We start from the raw sequence: 12208 nt of genomic DNA, 5'->3' as shown, positions 1-12208 counted from the left end.
TCCCTGCGGCCTCAGCCCCCCTCCGCTGCCGCTGGGCCCCACCGGGACCACAATGCCCACAATGCATCGCGGATTCGCCGGAAGCAGCTGCTGACGCCAAAGCAAAGGGAACTTCTGCCGGGCGCGGCTTCTGATTGGTCCGCGCCGCCTTTGGGGCTTCTCGGCAGAGGTCTCGCGAGAGAAGCAGCGCGGCCTTGTTTGTTGAGGGCAACTCTGTGGGCTCCTCAGAGCGCTCCGCGTTCCCTCATAAATCCAGCCGGGAACGGCGGAATGAATCCGCCTAGAAATGGTGGGATGGAGCCTAAATGCCCTGGCGCCTAAATCCCCTTCAACTGAGCCTAAATCCCCTGGGATTCAACCAAAACGGCCAAATCCAGGCGCTTTCCATGGATAGGGGCGGTACTGGAAAGGGCGGGCGGTGACGTCACCTCGCCAAGCCCCTTTCCGGCCCCTCCTGAGGCGGCTCCGCCTTTTCCCGGCGCCGACCCCGGGGCGTGTTCTGGGCTGTGACCGGAGCTGATGCCGGGGCTCCTTCGCCAGCGGAGCGTCCCCAAGGTGTCCCCAGTGAGCATGGAGCCCCAAGAGGTGCGACGGTGGGGGAGGGGGCAGGGGGGAATGGGGAGCACACGGGAGCGACAGTGCGGGGTGGCGGAGGGCTCGGGGGCTTGACAGAGGGACAGAGGGGACAGCAGAGCCCTCCAGGAAGGGGACAAAGGGGAGCCCGGGAGGGCACAGGGGTCATCGCAGGAGGCCGTAAGTGCCACCAGGTCCCTGACACCTCCCCTGTCCCCTCCCCAGCTGTCCCAGACCCTGCTGCAGCCACAGGTCACCGTGGTGGCCATCCTGGGCGAGCTGCTGGCCACCCTGCCCAGCCTGGACGAGATGACTCTGCTCGTGTCCCCATTGCACCTGTACTGGGACCTGATGGACTTCACCAATGAGCTCCGCGACAGCCTGTGCACTGATGAGACCTGGAGGCACCGCAATGTCACCTACGATGATGATGACCCTTTCACCTCTGATGATGATGACCCTCCCGCCTCCCTGAGCCAGGCCCTGGCCAAGAGCACCCCATGGACCAGCAGGTTCGATGTGCAAATGAAGGCCTGGGTGTAGCAGCGGTCAGTGGCTGCACTCAAGGACAGCTGAGCCCAGCTGGCCAGGACGGCCACCAAGCTCCCCAATGCCTGCAGGGATTTGGCCACCAAGGCGGCCGACATGGTGGCCACCGCCACTGCCAGGGCCAGGGAGCTGCAGGCCAAGACTGTCCATTATTGGACAGCTCAGGAAAACATGGTGGAGCTGGGTCAGGCCCTGGGTGGGGAGGAGAGGGCCGAGGTGGTGGCCAGGCGTGAATCCTGGGTGAGGAGAGAGGCCAGGGTGGCTGCCAGCCAGGCAACAAGGGCCACCATGGTGAGACAACGGGTGGAGGCGGCCCTGGGGCTGCTGGAGCGCTTGGTGGCCGCGTGTGACGAAGCCACCGCGTTCCCCCAGGAGCTGCAGCGCCTGCTCTGGGACACCCTGGCCGCCCTTAAAGGGACAAAGAAGCAGTCCTTTAATGTCCCTGAGGACTTGGTGGCCAAGGTGGCCGTGGCTGAGCGGCTGTGGGAGGCCAACACCCACCTGGTCAGGGATCACGTGGTGGGGACACTTCAGGACATCTTCTAGTTCTATTTCCATGATGGTCCTACCAGCCACAGTTCCCGTGAGCTGGCTGAGCGATGCCAAAGAGCCATCGAGGACATCCCAAGGCTCCTTCAACCCCCAGAGTGTCCCCACGGTGTCCCCAGTGAGCATGGAGCTCCAAGAGGTGTGACAGGGGTGGGTCTGGGGGAGAAGAGAAAGGAACAGAGGGGACACGGGAGGAGGGCGCAGTTGGGGATGGAGAGACACAGAGGGTGGCAAATGGGACAAGGGGTCACAAAGGGGACAGGAGGCAGTGGCAGGAAAGGGGGAGGTGACAGAGAGGGGAGGGGACACGGCGGGGGAGGGGACAGGGTGATGGAGGGCACGGGAGATGGGGACACGGAGGGTGGCAGAGGGGACAGCAGTGGGGGTAGGGGGTGGCAGAAGGGAGAGCAGAGGGGCAGGGGGCAGGAGGGGCTACGAGGGGAGGTGGAGGGGGTGGCAGAGAGAACAGGAGGCTGACAAAGGGACAGAGGGGATAAAGGGGATCCGTCGGGGGCAGGGGGCTACCCCAGGAGGCCACAAGTGCCACCAGGTCCCTGACACCTTCTCTGTCCCCTCCCCAGCTGTCCCCGGCCCTGCTGCAGCCACAGGTCACCATGGTGGCCACCCTGGGCGAGCTGCTGGCCACCCTGCGCAGGGCCGAGATGATGCTGCTGCTCATGTCCTCAGTGAGCCTGTACCGGGACCTGGAGTACTTCTCCAGGCAGCTCCAGGCCACCCTGTATTACAATGATGGCACCTGGTGATACAGGGATGTGACCGTGGATGATGATGACCCTCCCACCTCCCTGAGCCAGGCCCTGGCTGCCTTTGAGAGCACCCCAGAGACCACCTGGGATGATGTGACAATGGCAGCCAGCGAGTGGCAGCAGTCGGTGGATGAGCTTGTGGACAGGAGGGCTGAGCTGGCCAGGACAGTCACCAAGCTCTGCAACACCTGCAGGGTGATGGTCACTGAGGCAGGCTACAGAGCTGCCACCGCCACCGCCCAGGCCAGGGAGCTACAGGCCATGGCTGCCCGTGATGGGACAGCTCAGGAAAACATGGTGGAGCTGGGTCAGGCCCTGGGCTGGGAGGAGGTGGCCGAGGCGGAGGCTGGGCATGAAGCCCAGGTGAGGAGAGAGGCCAGGGTGGCTGCCAGCGAGGCAACAAGGGCCACCATGGAGAGACAGCGTGTGGAGGTGGCCCTGGGGCTGCTGGAGCGCTTGGTGGCCGCATGTGACGAAGCCACCGCGTTCCCCCGGGAGCTGCAGCGCCTGCTCAGGGACACCGAAGGCATCCTGAAGGAGACAAAGAAGCAGTCCCTTAATGTCCTTGAGGACTTGGTGGCCAAGGTGGCTGTGGCTGAGCGGCTGTGGGAGGCCAACGCCCGCCTGGCCAAGGATCACCTGGGGAAGACACTTCCAGACGCAATCAAATTCTTTTTCAATGGTGGTCTTGACAGCCCCTGTGCCTGTGGGGTGGCCAAGCAGTGCCAAAGAGCCATCAAGGACATCCCAAGGCTCATTCGACCCCCTGAATGTCCCCAAGTTGTCCCCATTGAGCATGGAGCTCCAAGAGGTGCGACTGACTGGGAGGCAAGGGGGAGGGATGGGTCACTGTGGAGGAAGGGGGCAATGGGGCATGGAGGGGACACAGGGGGTAGCAGGAGGATACAGGGGGCTGCAAAGGGGAAAGGAGGGAGTGGCAGGAAAGAGGGAGATGACAGAGGGTTGGATTGGAAACAGGCGGGGATGGGGGAGTGGGGGATGGGGGGCCATGGGGGAGAGGGGACATGAGGGCTAGTGGAGGGTGGCAGAGGGGACAGCAGTGGAAGTGAGGGAGTAGGAGAGGGGACAGCAGAGGGGCTGGGGGGTGGCAGAAGGGAAAGCAGAGGGGCAGGAGGCAGGAGGGGCTACGAGGCGAGGCGCAGGGGGTAGCAGAGGGAAGAAGAGGCTGACAAAGGAACAGAGGTGACCCCTCGGTGGCAGGGGGCCACCCCAGAAAGCTGTAAGTGCCACCAGGTCCCTGACACCTCCCCTGTCCCCTCCCCAGCTGTCCCCCGCCCTGCTGCAGCCACAGGTCACCATGGTGGCCATCCTGGGTGAGCGGCTGGCCACGCTGCCCCATCGGGATGAGGAGATGCTGCTGCTTATGTCCCCATTGCGCCTGTACTGGGACCTGGAGGAATTCACCAATGAGCTCCGGACCACCCTGTACTGTATTGATGACACCTGGAGGCACCAGAATGTCACCGTGAATGATGATGACCCTGTCACCTGCCTGAGCCAAGCCCTGGCTGCCTGCAAGAGCAGGCCATGGATCTCCCAGAACCGTGTGACAATGGTGGCCAGCAAGTGGCAGGTGTTGGTGACTGCACTTGTGGACAGCTGGGCTGAGCTGGCCAGGAAGGCCTCTGAGCTCCGCAACACCTGGAGGGAGGTGGCTGCTGAGGTGTCCACCACCTAGGCCAGGGAGCTGCAAGCCATTGCTGTCCATTATTGGACAGCTCAGGAAAACATGGTGGAGCTGGGTCAGGCCCTGGGCTGGGAGGAGGGGACCGAGGTGGTGGCCGGGCATGGAGCCCAGGTGAGGAGAGAGGCCAGGGTGGCTGCCAGCGAGGCAACAAGGGCCACCATGGTGAGACAACGGGTGGAGGCGGCCCTGGGGCTGCTGGAGCGCTTGGTGGCCGCGTGTGACGAAGCCACTGCGTTCCCCCAGGAGCTGCAGCGCCTGCTCAGGGACATCGAGGCCACCCTGGAAGGGACAAATGAGGCACCCCCCACTGTCCCTGAGGACTTGGTGGCCAAGGTGGCCGTGGCTGAGCAGCTGTGGGAGGCCAACGCCCCCCTGGCCAAGGATCACCTGGGGAAGACTCTTCCAGACACCAACGAATTCTTGTTCACTGATGGTCCCAACAGCCCCAGTGCCTGTGAGCTGGCCAAGCAGTGCTAAAGAGTCATCGAGGACATCCCAAGGCTCGTTCAATCCCCAGTGTCCCCAGAGCGTCTCCAAAGTGTCCCCAGTGAGCATGGATCCCCAAGAGGCGCGACGGGGGCGGGGGGGTGAGGGGGACAGAGAGGACACTGGCGGGATGGGGTAATGGGGGATGGGAGGTCCTGGGGGGTGGCAGGAGGGGACAGTGGGGCCGTAAAGGGGACAGGAGTGAGCGGCAGGCGAGGGGGAGGTGCCAGGTGAGGAGACATGATGGGGAGGGGGCAGTGAGGAATTTGGGGGACATGGGGTGGTGGGGACATGGGGTCTGGCAGAAGGTGACAGACAGGACAGCAGGGGTTTTCAGGAGCTAGGAATATGGTGGCAGGGGGTGGCAGAGAGGACAGCAGTAGGAGCAGGGTGGTGACAGAAGGGACAGCAGACGGGCAGGGGGCAGGAGGGGCTGCAAAGGGAGGGTCAGGGGGTGGCAGAAGGAACAAGAGGCTGACAAAGGGATGCAGGGGACAAAAGGGAACCCATTGGGGGCACAGGGCCACCCCAGGAGGCCACAAATGGCACCAGCTCCGTGACACCTCCCCTGTCCCCTCCCCAGGTGTCCCTGGCCCTGCTGCAACCACAGGTCACAATGGCGGCCATCCTGGGCGAGCTGCTGGCCACCCTGCCCAGTCGTGATGAGATGAATCTGCTGCTCACGCCCTCAAGGCACATGTACTCGCACCTATGGTCATTCAGCTGGCAGCTCAAGGCCATCCGGGACTGCATTGAAGTCCCCTGGTGGCGCCACAATGATGATGAAGCGCCTACGATGATGAAGACCCTTTCACCTCCCTGAGCCGACCCCTGTTCGTCAGAGAGAAACCCCCAGGGCCCCCCCAAAAGCGTGTGACAATGGCAGCCAGGAAGTAGCACAAGTCGGTGGTTCCACTTGTGAACAGCTGGGCCCAGCTGGCCAGGACAGCCACCAAGCTCCGCAACACCTGCAGGGATTTGGCCACCAAGGCGGCCGACAGGGCAGCCACCACCACTACCCGGGCCAAGGAGCTGCAGGACACGGCTGCCCATGATGGGACAGCTCAGGAAAACATGGTGGAGCTGGATCAGGCCCTGGGCTGGGAGGAGGGGGCCGAGGTGGTGGCCAGGCATGGAGCCCAGGTGAGGAGAGAGGCCAGGGTGGCTGCCAGTGAGGCAACAAGGGCCACCATGGAGAGACAGTGGGTGGAGATGGCCCTGGGGCTGCTGGAGCGCTTGGTGGCCGCGTGTGACGAAGCCACCGCGTTCCCCTGGGAGCTGCAGCGCCTGCTCAGGGACATCAAGACCACTCTGAAGGGGACAACTGAGGCACCCCCCACTGTCCCTGAGGACTTGGTGGCCAAGGTGGCCGTGGCTGAGCGGCTGTGGGAGGACAAGGCCCGCCTGGTCAAGGATCACCTGCTCGGGACAGTTCGAGACATCATCAAGTTGTATATCGATAGTGGTCCTGCCCACCCCAGTGCCCACCCCAGCCATGGGGTGGCTGAGCGGTGCCAAAGAGCCATCGAGGACATCCCAAGGCTCCTTCAACCCCCAGAGTGTCCCCAAGGTGTCCCCAGTGTCTCCCCAGTGAGCATGGAGCTCCAAGAGGTGCGATGGGTTGGGGGAGTGGTGGGGGGAGAGAGGAGCCAATGGGGGATGGAGGGGACATGGGGGCTGGCGGGAGGGGGCAGGGGTTACAAAGGGGATAGGAGGGAGTGGCAGGAAGGAGGGAGGTGACAGGTGGAGGGGAAAGGCGGGGGAAGGTGGCAGTGGGGGATGGGGATGACTGGGGGTTTGGGGACACATGGTCTAGCGGGCAGTGGCTGAAGGGACAGCAGAACATTGCAGGGGCTACGAGTGTGGTGGTAGGGGGTGGCAGAGAGGACGAGGGGGTGACAAATGGACAGCGGGGGAAGCAGAGCCCTCAAGGGAGGGGACAAAGGGGACCCTGGGAAAGGACCGGGGCCTCTTGAGGAGGCCATAAGTGCCACCAGGTCCCTGACTCCTCTCCTGTCCCCTCTCCAGCTGTCCCCGGCCCTGCTGCAGCCAGAGGTCACTGTTGTGGCCATCCTGGGTGAGCTGCTGGGCACCCTGCCCAGGCAGGATGAGGAGATGAATCTGCTCGTGTTCCCAGGGTGCCTGTACGGAGACCCGGAGGTTTTCACCAGCAACCTCTGGGACACCCTCTACAGCACTGATGACACCTGGAGGCAATGTCACATCAGATGATGATGACCCTGTCACCTCCCTGAGCCGGGCCCTGGCTGCCTACAAGAGCACCCCAGGGATCCCCCGGAACCATGTGACAATGGCAGCCAGTGAGTGGCAGCGGTCGGTGTCTGTGCTGATGAATAGCTGGGCTGAGCTGGCCAGGACAGCCACTGAGCTCCACAGCACCTGCAGGGATTTGGCCACCAAGGCGGCCGACAGGGCGGCCACAGCCACCACCTGGGCCAGGGAGCTGCAGGACGAGGCTGCCTGTGATGGGACAGCTCAGGAAAACATGGTGGAGCTGGGTCAGGCCCTGGGCTGGGAGGAGGGGGCCGAGGTGGTGGCTGGGCATGGAGCCCAGGTGAGGAGAGAGGCCAGGGTGGCTGCCAGCGAGGCAACAAGGGCCACCATGGTGAGACAGCGGCTGGTGGTGGCCCTGGGTCTGCTGGAGCGCTTGGTGGCCGCGTGTGACGAAGCCACCGCGTTCCCCCGGGAGCTGCGGCGCCTGCTCAGGGACATTGATGCCACCCTGGAGGGGACAAATGAGGTGTCCCCTGATGTCCCTGAGGACTTGGTGGCCAAGGTGGCCGTGGCCGAGCAGCTGTGGGAGGCCAAGACGCACCTGGTCAAGGATCACCTGCTGGGGGCAGTTGATGACATCATCAAGGTCTATTTCACTGGTGGTCCTGCCTGCCCCAGTGCCTGTGAGGTGGCCAAGCAGTGCCAAAGAGCCATCGAGGACATCCCAAGGCTCCTTCGATCCCCAGAGTGTCCCCCGAGCATCCCCAGTGTGTCCCCAGTTAGCATGGAGTTCCAAGAAGTGCGATGGGGCGGGGAGAGAGGGAGACAGAGGGGACACTGGGGGTGAGGGGCAGTAGAGGATGGGGTGAGATGGGGGATGTGGTGGGAGGGGACAGGGGGTCACAAAGGGGACAGGAGGCAGTGGCAGGAAGGGGAGAGGTGACAGAGAGGGGGAGGGGAAATGGTGTGGGGGCAGGGGGGGATGGGGGTGACACAGGGGGATGGGGACATGAGGGCTGGCAGAAGGGACAGCAGAGGGTGACAGAGGCTACGAGTGTGGTGGCAGGGCCTGGCAGCAGGGACAGCAGGGAGGGTGGCAGGGGGTGGCTGAGGTGATAAGGGGGTGACAAAGGGACAGAGGGGACAGCAGAGCCCTCCAGGGAAGGGACAAATGGGATCCCAGGAGGGCACAGGGGCCACACAAGAGGCCACATGTGCCACCAGGTCCCTGACACTTCCCCTGTCCCCTCCCCAGCTGCTGGAGGCTCTGGTGTCCGTGGTGGCCACTCTGGGCGATGTGACGGCCACTGTGACCGGGCCACACCGGGGCATGCGGCGCTGTGTGCCCCCAAAGTTGCTGCATGCAGCCCTGAGGATCTTCACCTGGAGCCTCCGTAAGGCCCTGGAACACCCCGGTGTCCCCTCCCTGGGCCAGGCCCTGGCCACCCTCGGGGCCACCCCGGGGGCCACCTGGGCCGATGTGAGAGCCGCGGGCAGCGCCTGGCGGGAGTTGGTGTCTGCGTGTGAGGAGAGATGGAAACAGCTGGTCGAGGAGGTCACCAAGCTCCGTGATGCCTGCGAGGACGCGGCCCTCGCCTGGGCCAGGGACCAGCAGGACAAGGCCACCCGCAGGGGGACAGCTGGGGACAACCTGGCAGTCACAGCCCAGCAGCTCATGGTGGCCCTGGACAGGGATGAGGAGGCCTCAGTGGGGCCCACACGTGATGCCCAGGTGGCAATGGCCACCAGTGAGGCCATGGGAGAGGCTGTGGTGGCCTCCAGGCGGGCGAGGGCGGCCATCAGGAGGAGACATTGGGCAGAGGTGGCCCTGGAGCCGCTGCAGCGCTTGGTGGATGCGTGTGACAGAGCCACTGAGTTTATCAGTTACATGGAGTGCCAGCTCAGGGACACTGAGGCTGCCCTGGAGGGGACAAAGGAGGCGTCCCCCAATGTCCCTGAGGAATTGGTGGCCAAAGTGGCCAAGTTTGAGCAGCTGTGGGAGGCCAGCGCCCGCCTGTTCAAGCATCACCTACTGGGGACACTTGGGAACATTCACGACCTCCTCTTGAGTCCCTACAGTGGCCCCGGCAGCCATGCAGTGGCTGAGCAGTGCCAAAAAGCCATCAAGGACATCCCAAGGCTGCTGCGGGGACAGTGATGTCACCACTGTGATGTCATTGGTACAGTGATGTCACTAGAGAGACTTGTGGACAGTCGAGTGCTATTGGAATATGAATCCCAATATTACCAGGTAGATTGTGCCTGGGCCAGTCTGTCCCTTGCTGCTAGGCCAAAGGCAGCAACTGTGCTGTATCACCCCAGAGACACCTTTAGCTTGCTGGAGATTGCAGCTGGGCACTGAAACAAGTCCAGGCTTGGTAGGAACTCCGTTTACCTCGGGAGGGAAGGCTTCAGGCGATGGTGAGGAGGAAAAGGAGATGGATTCTGCCAGAGGGTTATATCCAGAGCTTTATTCCATGGTTACAGAAGTCTGAATGTAGGCAACAGCTCCAACAGAATCGGCGAGCACATGGGCTGATTACCTTTTTAAGCTCCCGGGGGAGGGGGAGGGAAGGGGCAGGTGAGCCACCAACCAGGTGGGAGGGGCAGGGTCTCAGGGGAGAATGACACCCAGAGAGGTCAATGACCTCTGGGCATAGGGGCATCTTTTGAACTTGACCAACCACACGACGACCTTCCTGGAATGTTAAGCCTGATTGACAGGACTCACTCAGCAAGGGGGCGAGGGGGAAGGGAGAGAGGTATAGGCACACCTGGGAGGTGACCTGGAAGTCTAAAACAGGACATTACAACACACTGCAACAGAGTGCCACCAGCTCCTTGAGTGCCACAGCGCTGTGTGTCACCAAGAGCCCCTCGAGTGCCACCAGTTCCTCAAGTGCCACCAGCTTCTCGTGTCAACAAGAGCACCTCCAGTGCCACCAGCTCCTTATGTCACCACGAGCCTCTGGAGTGCCACCAGTTCCTCAAGTGCCACCAAGAGACCCCCGAGTGTTACCAGGACTGGCCCAGTCACTGTGTAAGGGTCCCTGGTGTCACCAGGATCTCTCTCTGTGTCACACACCACCCTTGAGCACCCACTGGGACCCCCGAATTTCACCATCCTCATGCACCGGAACGCCCCCCTCAGGAGCCCCTTTCAGGCATCAGGACCCTCAAGTTTCCCTCCCTCTCCTCGTGCACCGGCACCACCGGACCCCCCCGAGGAACCGGGACCCTCCCCTGGTGCACCGGGACCACCGGAGACCCCCCCATCAATCAGTGCTGTCATCGTTCATTGGGAACCCCCCCCAGGCACTGGGACCACCAGAAACCCCCCCAAATCACCGAGCACCGGGACCCCCCCTCATGCTCTGGGGCCACTGGAGACTCCCCCGAATCACTGAGCAGCCCCTGTGCACCAGCACCGGGACTGGACCCTCCTCGTGCCCTGATCCCCCCTCACCGAGCACTGGGACAGGGACCGGACCCCCCTCGTGTACCGACCCCCCCGAGCACCAGGCCCAGACCCCCCTTTGTGCCCCCCCACCCATCACAGGGGTTCTGCCCCCTCCCCTTTGAGCCCCCAGAGCCGCAGGACCCCCGGGAGCAGCACCGGGACTGGGGGGAGCCGGGAGTGGGACCAGGAGGCTCCAAGTGCTGGGGGGGCACAGGGGGATCCCCAGCACTGGGGGGGGCTCTTGGGGCTCAGTCCTGTCCCCCCCCATTATCAGCCGGGACCCCTGTGAGAAACACAGGTCAGAATTGAAATGTTTATAAAAGTTTGTTAAAGGTTAAAATTCTGGTGCTAATTGCCAAAAGCTCACCGTTAATTAAGCCATGTTCTTTACGTCCTGTTACATCAAAGAGGTTTTCATGCATATTCATTAGGGTTTATGAATATTCATAATATAATGTTAATCAAAATATATATTAGTATTATATAGAGAGAGTAATACAATAGCAATATTCTATATTTGATAAAAATATTTTGCATTAATGTATTTTATACTAACAGAATTTATATTATACTTATGTATTATTAATATATTAACTAAAAATTTGCTCCTTTTTATATAAAATTATGCATATATTTTTCTATATTCTATATAAATTATTTTCAAACATTCCTGTGAGTTCAGATGTTCTTTTGTTTGGTTTTAACCCTTGACTTGCCTCCACGCTATCTTGTGCATTAAACCAATTTATTTTATTTCTCCTTGCAGTTAAATCGTGTCGTGTTTTCACTCTCTGGTGACGAGAGAAGAATTCATAAATTCTTCTTTTTTGCTGTTTTGCCACTGGGGTGGAACTGGGGACACTGGGACAGAAATGGGAGCAGTGGGACAGGGACACTGGGACAGGATGGGGACACTGGGATGGTAACATTGGTATGGGGACAATGGGGCGGTGGCACTGGGCTGGCACTGGGAGCACTGGGCTGGTGGCACTGGGACAGGACTGGGGACACTGGGCTGGCACTGGGTCGCTGATGCCGGGTGGAATTAATTAATTAACTCCCCAATGCCCGATTGTTTGCGAAGGCAAAGCTCGTTTTGCATCCATCGCTCAGGGGAACCCTTCCCATCGTTCCTTTGATCTCTCGGTGTCGGTTCGATCTCCCCGCAGAGCCAGAGCCGATGTCCAAGGAATGACGCCCGCCGGAAAGGGGCAGGGCGAGGTGACGTCACAAGACCAGGCCCCGCCCCCCGCATGGCCACGGCCGGCTGGCGGCCCCGCTGATGGCCAGGTGACACCGCGATGTCCCCTCCCCTGCTGGGCCACGTGGCAGGACACGGCCACTGCGGGCAGGGCCAGCAGCAGGTGGCCGTCCTCAGCCACCCCAGGGACACTGTGGGGACACGGGGACACCGCACAGGTGGCACCAGGGACACAGCAGTGCCACCCATCCAGTGCCACCTGTTCAATCCCAGTGGCACCAGTTCAATCCCAGTGTCCCTGTGCCACTGCCACCAGCCCTGTCCCCATGTCCCCAGTTCCACCCCAGTGCCACCAGTCCAGTGCCAGCAGTCCAGTGTCCCCAGGGCTGCCCCACCCCTGTCACACCCCAGTGTCCCCAGTTCTATCCCAGTGCTACCAGGTTCATCCCAGTGCCACCAGCCCAGTTCCATCCCCGTGCTCCCAGTGCCACCACCCCATTGTCCCCATACCAATGTCTCCATCCCATTGCCACCAGTTTCACCCCAGTGTCCCCCTTCCTGTCCCACTATCCCTGTCCATTTTCCTGCCAGGATCTTGATTTGAAATTGCTTTTTGTGGATTGTTTTTGGAGATCCAGTAGGGGTCTGGGCTTTGGGATTGGTTTGGATGCAGGATTTGT

At 61.7% G+C, this 12208-nt stretch overlaps 2 protein-coding genes across 11 annotated transcripts in view; both read left to right on the top strand.

Moving 5' to 3' along the window:
- LOC135461215 (zinc finger protein 239-like) overlaps positions 1-12208 on the top strand; it is a 61665-nt gene that overhangs the window by 31942 nt on the left and 17515 nt on the right. The window lies entirely within an intron of this gene.
- LOC135461214 (uncharacterized) lies at positions 178-10406 on the top strand. Of its 10 annotated transcripts, XM_064738212.1 has the most exons (6): positions 178-585; positions 799-1810; positions 2253-3249; positions 3724-4714; positions 5216-6243; positions 8123-10406. In XM_064738212.1, exons 5-6 carry the CDS (start codon positions 5707-5709, stop codon positions 9023-9025), a joined length of 1440 nt encoding a protein of 479 aa, XP_064594282.1. In that variant the 5' UTR covers positions 178-585; positions 799-1810; positions 2253-3249; positions 3724-4714; positions 5216-5706; the 3' UTR covers positions 9026-10406. The 10 variants fall into 10 exon arrangements, with proteins under 10 accessions (XP_064594282.1, XP_064594287.1, XP_064594286.1 ...); XM_064738217.1 differs by having other exon boundaries at positions 178-555; positions 799-3249; XM_064738216.1 differs by having other exon boundaries at positions 178-564; positions 799-3249.

This window comes from Zonotrichia leucophrys, unplaced genomic scaffold (genome assembly GCF_028769735.1).
Source record: "Zonotrichia leucophrys gambelii isolate GWCS_2022_RI unplaced genomic scaffold, RI_Zleu_2.0 Scaffold_222_82797, whole genome shotgun sequence".
In the NCBI taxonomy this organism is placed as follows: Eukaryota; Metazoa; Chordata; class Aves; order Passeriformes; family Passerellidae; genus Zonotrichia; species Zonotrichia leucophrys.
The sequence above is the reverse complement of the archived record's forward strand: the minus strand, read 5'-3'. Positions and strand labels throughout refer to the sequence as shown.